This window comes from Sylvia atricapilla, chromosome 18 (genome assembly GCF_009819655.1).
Source record: "Sylvia atricapilla isolate bSylAtr1 chromosome 18, bSylAtr1.pri, whole genome shotgun sequence".
NCBI classification, from domain to species: Eukaryota; Metazoa; Chordata; class Aves; order Passeriformes; family Sylviidae; genus Sylvia; species Sylvia atricapilla.
The window spans coordinates 2,621,641-2,633,807 of record NC_089157.1 but is presented as its reverse complement, the minus strand read 5'-3'; the positions used below and the strand labels follow the sequence as shown (position 1 = coordinate 2,633,807).

Here is a 12,167-nt window from a genome sequence, read left to right as displayed (position 1 = left end):
CAGTATTGAGCATTTCAGTGATCTGGCTCTTTTATTGCTTCCACTGCACTTTAGTGCTTAAATTTGCCTAATTTATTGCTTTCAAATAAAACCTAGAACTTTCCCAGTTGTAACAATCACCTCCTAAACCTGAATGAACACTACAGCAGGGTGAGAGTCTGTGATTCAGAAGCCAGCCTGCAGCAGAAGTAAGGAGAAAAGGAATTGATGGTTTTCATTTCAAGAGAACACTCATTTCGAGTGATATTTCAAATGTCAAGCTGGCATTAACTGCATCAAGCACTGATCAAAATACACAAGACAAGAGATTGCTGAGAAAATCATCACAAGCATCTAAATTGGCTGTCATCACTAGGAGGAGTTAAGGAAGGAGCAAGCCTTTAGCATCTCCCTATGCACCCTTCTGTTGAGGCTCTGTATTTTTGATGCCCTGATATAAAAGACAAAGTCTCTCTCAATAAATTAGAGGGGGAAAAAGGTAGCTAAGAAATAGCACTTGCTCCACAGCCTTGCTGGCACGTGAGCACCCATTCATTTAGGACACTGTGGAGGAATTGCTGGCTGGCTCTGTGCACACACAGCTCTCAGCAACAGCTCTGTACCTGATTTGCAAGTGATGTGCTGAATGTTACAGAAAGTTTATAGAGTACATAAATTCTTTATAAAATAGAAACTGCTGTGATTTACTCCCTCTTATAAGTCACAATTTTACCAAAATCCAGTTTAAAGTGGAAACTGATACAATATTAAATGTCAATGACCTAAAGTGATGTGATTCTTGGGCAAAGGGACCAAGTAACTTCTCACCATCTCTTTGATCCTATTTCTGCTGCTTTCAAAAAGATTTATGAAGTTTTTAAAAGCAAAAAGTTAGTGTTAGTGTTCATTCAGGTTTAGGAGGTGATTGTTAGGAAGGAACAAAACCTCTCCTCACCATCCTCTGAGACTGAACATGGCTCTTCATGTCCTGACAAGCAGGTTCTCATGAGCCTCAACACAGCAATTAAAGATATTATTGCCTCTTTATTTTGCTCCTCTCTCGGAAATTACAGCTCCTTTAACAGGGACCACAGAAGGGCTGTGTCCCTGCCCAGGCTCAGCCGGGTGCATTAACAGTCCCCAGTGACAGCTCATGCTAATATGCCACACAATAAGTGTGATTAACTGATGTCCTGACACATTCCCTCCTGTCACGCTGTCACAGGGGCAGGGACATGCAGAAGCAGCCAGGCAGGGATGCTGGAATGCACTGCAGGAAGATTTTCTTGAGGACAGTGGTCAGACCCCTCGGAACAAGAAGGATGAGTGTTTCAGCTGCTCCTAGAAGACAGTGAAACCCTTTTCGGGAAGAACAGATCTAAAGACAATAAAATATTGGAATTCCAACAGAATTTTCTTTAAAATCAAGCCACACGACGTAAAAAATACTAGACAATACATAAACTTACAAAATAAGAAAAACTGGTATAATGGGAAACTCTAAGTTCTGACATTCTTAGGGTCATAGAATAAATGGAATTGGGAGGGACCCACATAATCACCAAATCCTATTATTACAAACAATTGTTAACTTAAATATTTCCTCCCATGCCACAAAAAAACTATCCTACGTGCTAATGTAAGCAACATAAAATCATCAACATAATACTTTTAATTAAACTAAAAATTAAAGAACCATCTTCCACACTGAAACAATTCTGCACCATTGAACCCCTCTCCTCTTTCACAGTTTTGGATTTTTGAAACACCAAACCTTGCCAGACCAAAACTAATTCTGAAAACATCCCAAGCAGTACACAAAGCCTTTCACTCTGCAAAATATTGATATGACACCTCTAGAGCAGTTATCCATATGGGAATTCTCTGTCAGACTGATATCCAGAAGTACTCAAGAAATAGGAACACAGCAAGCAAAGCACAGGTCCAGTCCCACTTCAACATGAGGGAAAATCCCCTTTTTGCCCCAACACATTTGGGGCACAGATTGGGCCCAAATGCCCCTTGCCAGCCCCTCTCTCCTGCTGGAGCCTTTCAACACTCAGCCTCTGAAGATCCATAAAATCTAAAATGTTATTTTCAGCACACGTGTTCGGTGGTGAGAGCATACTGCGAAGGCAGCTCTTCCTGTTCACACTCCAGCACTTTATATTTCCAACTTCCTGTAACTATTCACACTTCCTAATAACAGCTGGCACTGAATGTGCATTCAGTGAAGTTCACACAGACTCAAAAAATACCAATAATAACAACCAGCTTATACTTTCCTGATAAGATGACATTTACAGGTAATGATGTAGTAGACCACTGGTTTAGAAGTATTGACTCACTCTGTGCTTTCCTAAGGGTATTAACTTACATTGTACAGAATACAATAATAACATTATCTATTATACATCTTCTGTGCTTTCTCCAAAGATATTACCAAATCTAAAAACCACCAGGGTTTCCTTTCGGTATTTTTGTTTTCTGGGTTATCTGGGCATTTTCTTTTCTTTGTTCAGTTTTGTGCTTTGTTTTGTTGAGGTGGCTTTGTTTGTTTGTTTGAACAACACAGCGACTTTCTACCACTTGTATAAATCCATATCAGGTTGTTGGTCTAAGAGTTATCACCAGTAAAACCAAAGCAGAATTAGGGCAGCAGTTTGTTATTTTAGAAGTCCTGATGGTTTAAAAAGAACACAAAAGGTTTCTAAAAACAATTTCCAAAGCCTCAACTCATGCAGTAGGGTGTGAAGACCACCCAACTCAAGCCCATCAAATGTATAATATCATAGATTGTGCAGGTAAATGTTATGGGCCCTGGGAGAGCGAACAGCAACTCTGAAAAATTGTTAGCTACACATCTGCTTATTGGTTTTCTTCCCACAGACACTGTCTGTACCTTTGAGCTCAGACATGTCCTGTTTGCTCTGCCAATGGTGAGACACCGTGCACTGATAACGAGATAAGGATTACTCTCTGCTACTACGGATGCTCTGAGGTACGTTTTTGAGTAAGAACTCACATGTACAATTTTGAAATAAATAAAACTTTAAATAAGCACACCTATGGTCTTGGTATTTTTACTTCTTCTTCACCTGTATTTCCATTGCTGCCCCGAGTTCCTGTTTAAGGCTGAGAAACCACCAGACAAGGCACGATGCAGACACAAGAATGTCTCTGATTTCAGTAATAGCTAAAGTAGTGCACCAGCTCCATTTTCACCCCCATTTACCATGTCCTTCATTCAAGTCCTGTGGTTCTTCCATGCCTAAATGCCACCAGAATGGGGCCAACAAGACAAAGCTTGGGTGAGCACAAGCCAGCAGTCACTACATGACAGCCCAACCAACCATGTGGATGCAGTTCCAGCACGACTTCCAGGGTACTAATCCTTCAGGAATTTCCCACAATTCCTCTCCTTGTGCAAAAGGAAAGACAAGTTTTCTGCCTTTTATGCTGTAAAGGCATAATCACAAAGCTTATCTTGATGCACTGCAAAAGAGGACAGGATGTGCTCCCAGGCATCTCACTCAGAATTCAAGTGAGGGTACAGCCAGTCAGGACACAGAATCCTGAAGGTCCCTCCAAGGGTGCTGCTCATATTTAAGATGGGCACACTCAAGAGAAATGTAGCAACTGAGTAGCAATGGCTTGGGTTATGCACAACAAATCTGTGTCCCAGAGAGCTTATCATCTAAATCAGAGTATTTTCAATGCTGCTTGTGAGCGTGTGTACTCTGAATGCACCCAACTGAAAGGACTCTCTGTTTTTTATTAAATGGGTTAATTTATCTCCACCTGAACGTTTGCTTTCCTGCAGAGTTATTAAACTGTCTGACTTTCAGGTGAATGCACAGTGAACAAAGGGCTGCTCCACTTTCACTTATCTAAATTCTGCCAGATCAATAAACACCCAAGCAGTGGAAACAATCTTTACAATTCACAATTAAAGCATCAAGTCTGACTGAAATCAGCCACGCTGCCAGCAGAGAAACTGTACCAGAACAAAACTACCCCAGAGCACTCTGTACCTAACAGCTCCTGAGCACTTGCTTTCAGTTTCTTCCAACTCAAGCTCTACCCACATGTGTAGATACACACTGAAGACAGAAGTACCTGCAGAAATAACGTGCTAGACAGAGCCAAGAAACGCTGCAAAACCAATCCTCAGCTGAGGTTTGACGGAGCCTACCCAAACCAAATCCACTTCCCACCCTGCCTCTGCAGAGCCTCAAGCTGATCCCAGCCCCCAGGAACCCCAGGAACGAGGCTGTCTCATCCCTTCCTTCCCAGGAATCTGCTGGTCTCATCCTGCTACGGGAGCTGCGGGATCACAGAAAGCAGCCACATGCAGGAATATCTAATCCAGCACCCCAGGGAGAAAACAAGGGAGTATTTTGTTACTCACTCGGGTGCTACAAATGGAATACCAGATCCCCAGACAAGGAGCAGGCCATCCATAATTAAACAGCAAACTTTGGCATCTACCAGCGACTTGTCTCCAGGAATATCCAGCTGCATGCCACAACTGCTACCAAAGCACACAAATCATGGAAGTTTGGCCTCTTCTACTAACAAACAGTGACAAAGGTGTGAGAGAGCATCACCAGCTCTATTTTTCCCACGTTTTCTTTTGCTGCACATCTAAATTAAACATGGAGGCTTCTTGACAGAAAAACAGAGGTCTGAAGTATCTAAAAAATCTCATGCAAGTAACACCAAGAGTTTAGAAATTCACACTAATACAGAAATTGGAACATTTCCTTACAAATACAACCAAAACTTTCAGAGAGATCCCCAGCACCAGATTGCCTGTCCCCAGGGAACAGCAAAGTATGCAGATAATTAAGCTTACTTGAGTTTACAACTTGTAACCCTCATGTCATTTTATGGAAACAAACTGTATTTAAGGGGGGGAAAAAAAGGAAGAAAATATTTACGTTTTGACAACATACAACTTGTTCACATGAGCGACCACCAAATAAGCTCCCATATGTTATCAGGAGGAGGCTTACAGTCTGATGTGACCCAGTGTACACATCCTAGACTTCCAAAGGATGGCTCACATCCCGCTGTCAGCACTCAGCAGCCCCCAAACCCATCTTTCACTTATGGTTATTCAGCTCCTCTGCAACTGTTTTCACTGAACTATTTTTAGCATCCATCTTCAAAACACAAGTTTTGCCCTCTGGAAAGAAGCTAATTGCACCACCAGCTTTCTTCCACGCTGTCCCATTTCCGTCCTCTTTCCCAATCTCCTCTCGTTTCTTGAAGTGTTTCTTCCTCTATTTTTCCTAATACTTGACATCCTTATTTCCACAGTCATACTTAGCCAAGTTATCACCTTCACCTTCCTCTATCCAGTGCTCCCACTTTCTCAACCTCATCTTCTTGTTTCCTTTCTTGCTTTTGACCGATTCTTTCTCCATCACTGGTGTCACTCCATCACTACAGGCAGCTCCTGTTCCCTCTTTTTCCCTACAGCAGCATTCCCAGCAGACTCTCCCATGCCCATTCCCCCCATAAAACTGTCAAACTCGTAGACCACACCAGAAACTATGCAATGTAAGAGACTGTGGCTTGACAGTTCCCTAAAGATCATGACAGGATCTTCACAATAAAACCTGGAAGCCCTCACTCTGCCATAATATTCCAAACAACCTGAAGGAACGGGGTGGCAGGTAGTCTGTGATCCCAGCAGCAGACACACAGGTTGTACAGATCCATGCCTGTGAACTCCTCAAAGCTCTTTTTATGCCAGGTATCACAGTGTGGATGTAGGGAAGTCCACCACCAATGAAAATGGAAATTAAAAGCACACGGAGCACACGTCTCACTTTGGGTGGGAGCATTGACACAAGCCAGAGATATGAGTATTTGTAGGGTATTTGTAGGACAACACCCTAAAATGATAAGAGCAAACGGCCCAGCATATGTATTTTGTTCACACAGAAGAGTTCCAAACTTTTCTGTTTTAAGGACAGGGAACAGATGACCTATTTCCAGCCATACCCATCCATCCCCAGTCCACCTCACGAAGATAATGCTCACTCCCAATCCATTATCCCTATTGCACAAGAGGATGGGACTACCACCACTGCAAACTTCAACAAGTGACCACAGGCCAACTTCACACAGCTCCAACAGGTTTCCTTAGGAAAACGCAGTGAAGCAGTATTTTTTGGTTAGGAAAGACACATTCCAGCAACAACATTCCAGCAAGTGGAAGTACCTCCAGTGATGGAGGTGACATACACCAACGGGGTGTCCTGCACAGCCAAATCGCACCTGCACAGTGTCAGGAAAAGCAGGAACGGGGCAAACGCTCATCCGGATTTCAGTGTAAGCCTTCCAAAGGGGATATTCCACACACCGCTGTCATTCGCAAAGCCACCTGGCCTCAGAGCCACCCGCTCGAACCCTCCATCGCCAGCCACCGAGGCTGCGACTCTCGGGATCTCCTGTCACCTCACACCTCCCTCCACAGGCCCAAGGAACTCCTCAGAGGATGGAGGACAGGAGTGACAGCCCCGGGTCACCAAAACCTCAACCCCTCAGAGCACCAACCCACACGAGGTGACAGCCGGGGGAACAGCCCCCAGCTGTGGGCGGCGGTCAGAGCTGGGGACCCAGGGGTCTCCTCACAGCCCTCGGGCAGGGGTGTCACCAGAGGGCCCGCCGCTCCATTAACACAACGGGGGAGGGCCCGGGGGTGTCACTAGCGGGTCCCCTCATCCGCCACAGAACGGATCGGGGGTGTCGCCGGGAGGTGCCCTCACATCCCGGGGGACGGAGCCCCACTCCAGGCGGGGGTGTCACCCGGGGGGGAGGGACCGGGGGCTGAGGGGCCGGGGGTGTCACCCGAGGGGCCGGGGTCCCCTCACCCCGGGGGAGGCGCGGCGGCCCCGGTGCATGACGGGGCTTGGAGGGGGGGGTCGCTCATCCCCCGCCCCTCCCTCTCCCCCCGCCGCCCCCGGCCCGCGCCGGCCGAGGCCGGTTCCAGCCGGTGCCCGCGCGTCCCCCCGCGCGCCCCCGCGCGCGCCGCACGCTGACGTCAGGCGCGTGTTGGCGCGCGGGCGGGCGGGCGGCGGCGGGGAAGCTCCCGGCTCTACGTACGTGTAGTGCTGCGGCTTCTCGGGCTGCGCCTGCAGCGCGCTTGCGGCGCTCGCCGGCCCGGCCGCGGCGGGGCCGCCCGCCACCGGGCCCTTGGACATGCCTCCCGCCTTCCGCCGCCGCCGCCGCCGAGGAGACCTTTATTATTCACTCTGCGCGGTCCGCACGGAGGGCTCCGCGCGCAGGCGCCGCCGCCGCCATTGCCGCCCCGGTGGCGCGCGGGGCGGGGTGGGACTTGTAGTCCCGCCGCGCGCGCGCCGCCCGCCAGCCCGGGACGCGGCGGGCGGTGGCTTCCGGCCCGCAGGACTACAACTCCCAGAGGCGGCCCGCGGCGGCGCGGCCTCCGCGCTTCCTGTGGCGCGGGGCGCGACGGGAGGTGTAGTGCGCGGGGCCGTGGGGGCGGCGCGCCGGGGCGCCCCCCGGTGGTGGGGCGGGATTGGGAGCCCCGAGCGCAGAGACGGCGCCGAGCCCCGCGGGAAATCGAGCCCCCGGAGGACACGGAGTCCCTGAGGGTGAGGGGCGAGCCACCGAGCCCGTGGGGGAGCACCGACCCCTGACAGGACACCGACCCCGGGGGCGGCGCAGCCCGCTCGGCCCTGCCCCTCCAGGCCGCTGGGGACGGGAGCGGCGAGAGGCCGGCCCGGGGGACTGCTGAGGGGCTGGGAGTTATTTGTGTCAGGCGACCTCACTTCCTTCCTCCCCTCTCTTCCTCTGCATCGGGGGCTGAGCGCGGACGCGGGACGGCGGCCAGAGGGTTATTTTCGTGCTGGCATCGCTCATCGCTCCCGGGCCCTCCCCACCCACGGGACGAGGCCGTGCAGGAAGTGCCCGGGAATAGCACGGCGGCCCGAGGAGGAGGAGGAGGAGGAGGAGGAGGGGGAGGAAGGCCCAGCGAGCGCATGGAGAACCTACCTCGGAGCAGGTGACACCAATGGCACCTGGCCGCCGGGCCGGAGCACGGGCTGCCCGCCCTCCCCTGGGAGAAACCCCCCACCCCGAAGCCGCGGTGTCCAAGGAATCGGCCGAATTCCCATGTGGAGCGCTTCCTCTGCCAATTAACTTCTCTCCCAGGGGAGGAAATGATACAAGTTTCTTTTAATAGGACTTTGATCTCTGGGGCTCCGCACAGAACCGCTCCTGGCGCTGGGATCTCCAGCGGTGTGGGAAAGGGCACGCAGCATTTATCGGGCAAACACCTTTTTTACCTCTGCCAGCCCACACGGGTGACCAACGTTAATAATAAACTTCAGGCCTAGTCTCTGCAGCTGGTTTGGGGAGGCAAATCACTTTTTAAATTCTCATTCATACTGATTTAGTATCTACTGCAGGCAGGCTTGTCCTGAGGTGATTTAGTAGCTTATTCTCAGGCATTTGCAGGAATAAATCGCAGTATATCAATACCTTCTTATTCATTTAACCCCCATGAGAAGCTTGGAGCACTGGAATTATGCAGCTCCTGGTCAAGCAGGGCTTTTCCTCAGTGAAAGCATGCAGGTGTTACAATGAGTATCTCCATACACACCCGTACACCCAACCCAGAGCCGCTGTCAGCCACGAAACCTGCTGGAAAACCCACTCAAACACTCAGAAATCACACCGAAAACACCACCAACCTGCACTTTGTCACAAGGGATTTGGATGCCACAGGCTCCAATCCCTGGTGGCTGACGTTTACTCTACAACCTGGTGCTGACACTGTTTCCTCTTCCAATTGTTTCACACATCAACACGCCCTGACAAGCGATGGGAAGCGCTGAGAACACTGCAGGTGATGTGCCAAGGGTGCATTTATTCCCACCTGTGCTAACGTGTGCTGGTTTGCCCTCCTTAGCTGGTGTGTACACCTGTCCCTCACCCTGCTCCACCCCAGGGGACAGCTGGCTTTTATCCAGCGTTTTGGAGAGCAAAAAATCTAAAGCATCTCTAAAATGAAAAGTCCAAGCAGCCATTGCTATGAAAACTGGAGAAGGAAATAATTAAAGACTCTGAACTCGTGGTAACAAAGTTTCACCCAGCCTCCTGGCGTGAGTGACACTGGAGTAAGCTCTCAAAAGTAACAAATTAAATGCATTAAATGCTGCTACCACCAGAACCAGCAAGTTGGAGGAAAGGGGAATTTCCCTTTCCATCCTTCCAAAACAACGCAGTGAGTGTTCACCTACATCTCCCAAGCCACTACATGGATACGCAGCTTTTTGCCTCTGATAAATAATTAACATTTTCCTTTAGAAGAGAGAAAATGAACCTGAAAATGAGGACCAGAGGCAGGGGAGACAAAGTCCCTCGGGCAGCACCGGCCTGGGCACACATGACAGTCCTGTCACACCATGGTGCCGCGTTTGCCTGAGCGGATGGAGCAGGACATGCTCCCAACACATTCCCGACGTGCCAAGCTTCATCCTGGCTCTTCCCACCGGGCCAGCGCTGACCTCAGAGGCTGAAGATGCAGAGAGTGGGTGACTCGTGCTGCACTCCACTTTGGGAAGCTCATGGACGCCTTTAGGAGCGGCTGTTTGTGTTCCCTGGGATGCTACGTGATACAACTCCGGGGCATTTGGGACCTGTTCTTCTTGATCCTGGGAGCCTTCCCGTGGGGGCAGGGACCTGTCTCCCCAGTCAATGCAAATGCAGTAAAACAGCGATATAAATCAAGGTGTAACTTAAGGCAGCAGACAAGATTTTTATTGAACTGTTATTTATCTTAGGAAGATAAATGCGAAGATGGTACCAAGAGGGAGCATGAATTCTGGATTTCTACTTGCAATGAAACTTTGTGATTGGCTTTGGGGATGACTCTGACACACAGAGTCAGTGTGATTTGCGGACTGGCAGCGTAGAGGAGCTGAGCCCCATCTCCTGAATACTCCCCTCCCAGGGCCAAAGGTCAGGCTCGGACTTGGGGCAGTCACATCCCAGCCCTGCTGCCCACTGCGAGTCCAAGCCCTGTGACAACCCTTCCTCGGCAGCTGGAATGACAACCCCGGGCAGGAACTGCCGGAGGCGCTGCCAGACCCGCTGCCCTTCGGGGGCCTCCGCTTGCCCCCACGGACACCCCCGGGCGCGGGTGTCGAGCGGCCGCTCACCGGCGGCTCCCGGGGGAGAGGGGGCGGAGGCGAGGGAGACCCCGCGGCCCGGCCCTCGCCGCTCGCAGCCCCCGCCGGGCGGCTCCGCTCCGCAGGCCGGGCCCGGCGCTGTGCGGCGGGGGCAGCCGGGGCCGGCCGGGGCTGCCCGGGGGATCCCGCGGCGCCGCAGCCGCTCGCCCCGCTCCTATTGACTTCCCATTGTGGAGCTTCGCAACAAAGGGTAGGATCCAAACCCTGCCCCGTTTCGTCCAATCAGCGCGCAGAGAGCCCGCCCGTCAGCGATTGGATCCTTCTACTCCCTCAACGCCCAATCGGACGCCTACTTTAACAACCAATCAGCGCCCGGCCACGCACCCAATCAGCGCCGGGGAAGCGGAGCACGGCCTTTGTGTGTGGTGACGCGACGGCGACGGCGGAGGTCCCGGCCAATACCGCGGCGCGTTGCTTACAGGCATTGTGGCGTCACCGCGCCGCGCGCGCGCCCCCACTATAAAATGCGTATCCCCGCGGCGGGGAGGGCGCAGTGAGCGGCGCGGCGGCTGAGGAGCGGCTCGGGACAGCAACACAGCGTAGAGGCTTCGGCGCGCAGCGCTACCCGCACCGGCGCTTCCTTCTCTTCGTACCGGTAAGTACTAGACAGCGGACGTGTTCGGAAGCGGGCGGTGGTGCTGTCCGGCTGTTCGCGGCCTTGGGTCGTCCTGGAGCGCGGTAGATAGGCCAGGCCTTGCCTACGTGCCCTGAGTCACGGCCGGTTCCCATCCCCCCCCATTGCACCTCCCCCCCCACCCTGGAGCGGCCCGGGAGGAAGGAGGAGGCGGCGTGACTCAGTCCGCTTTCCCCGGGGAGGGGAGCGGCTGGGCCGCGAGGCGGGGGCGGTGGGGTAACCGTGGCTCCTCCCCGTCCCGGGGGAGGCCGCTGGCCGCCTGCCCGCGGCGGGGGAGGGGAGCGTTTGGGGCTTGAGGGCACTGGCCGCTGTGTCGTCGGGCCTGGGGATGACGGGGAGAGCCGAGCCCCCTTGTCACACGTTCTTGTCTCTGTAGGTAAGTGAGGAAAAATGGCCCGTACAAAGCAGACCGCCCGCAAGTCCACTGGGGGGAAGGCGCCGCGCAAGCAGCTGGCCACGAAGGCGGCCCGGAAAAGCGCCCCCTCTACCGGCGGCGTTAAGAAGCCTCACCGCTACAGGTAAGGCCCTCGGCTCGGCCCCGGCTGCGGCAGCCCCTGCCCCGCCTCACCGCCCCTTCCTCCCTCTTCCATCCAGGCCGGGAACGGTCGCGCTCCGTGAGATCCGTCGTTATCAGAAATCCACGGAGTTGCTGATCCGCAAGCTGCCCTTCCAGCGGCTGGTCAGGGAAATCGCCCAAGATTTCAAAACAGACTTGAGGTTCCAGAGTGCGGCCATCGGTGCGCTGCAGGTACTGCTGAGGGCCGGCTGGGCCGCGGCGCTGGGGGAGCTGCGCTGAGGGTTTCTAACAACATTTCTTCTTGTGCTCTTGGAACAGGAGGCCAGCGAGGCATATCTGGTGGGTCTGTTTGAAGACACAAACCTGTGTGCTATCCATGCCAAGAGAGTCACCATCATGCCCAAAGATATCCAGTTGGCTCGCAGGATACGGGGAGAGAGAGCTTAAGTGAAGGCTGTTTTTATGGTGTTTTGTAGTTAATTCTGTAAAATACTTTGGTTTTAATTTGTGACTTTTTTTGTAAGAAATTGTTTATAATATGTTGCATTTGTACTTAAGTCATTCCATCTTTCACTCAGGATGAATGCTAAAAGTGACTGTTCACATAAACCTCAGTGATGTTGAGCCTCGGGCTCGGGAGTGACAAGTTGCTAATATGCAGAAGGGATGGGTGTTCTTTCTTGCTTCTCATGCATGTTTCTGTATGTTAATGACTTGTTGGGTAGATAAACTTGTAAGGTACTAGAATTGATATAAATGTGTACAGGGTCCTTTTGCAATAAAACTGGTTATGACTTGATCCAAGTGT

The 12,167-nt window shown here is 52.0% G+C and overlaps 2 protein-coding genes and 1 long non-coding RNA gene across 8 annotated transcripts in view; 2 read left to right on the top strand and 1 right to left on the bottom strand.

Moving 5' to 3' along the window:
• UNK (unk zinc finger) overlaps positions 1–7,365 on the bottom strand; it is a 45,010-nt gene extending 37,645 nt beyond the window's left edge. For 3 of the 6 annotated variants that reach the window (XM_066332001.1, XM_066332005.1, XM_066332006.1), the window contains exon 1: positions 7,099–7,364. In XM_066332001.1, the coding sequence (XP_066188098.1) occupies positions 7,099–7,196 (98 nt within the window). In that variant the 5' untranslated portion in view covers positions 7,197–7,364. Of the gene's footprint in view, positions 1–7,098 lie in introns of all 6 variants that reach the window. The other 3 variants (XM_066332004.1, XM_066332002.1, XM_066332003.1) reach the window with 2 other exon arrangements.
• A 114-nt stretch (positions 7,366–7,479) lies between these two features.
• On the top strand, positions 7,480–8,359 carry LOC136369280 (uncharacterized). Its single transcript, XR_010744990.1, has 2 exons — positions 7,480–8,017; positions 8,198–8,359. It is a non-coding gene; the product is annotated as an uncharacterized lncRNA (long non-coding RNA).
• Positions 8,360–10,638: 2,279 nt separating this feature from the next.
• On the top strand, positions 10,639–12,158 carry H3-3B (H3.3 histone B). Its single transcript, XM_066332011.1, has 4 exons — positions 10,639–10,803; positions 11,219–11,360; positions 11,437–11,590; positions 11,678–12,158. Exons 2-4 carry the CDS (start codon positions 11,233–11,235, stop codon positions 11,804–11,806), a joined length of 411 nt encoding a protein of 136 aa, XP_066188108.1. The 5' UTR covers positions 10,639–10,803; positions 11,219–11,232; the 3' UTR covers positions 11,807–12,158.
• Positions 12,159–12,167: the final 9 nt, after the last annotated feature.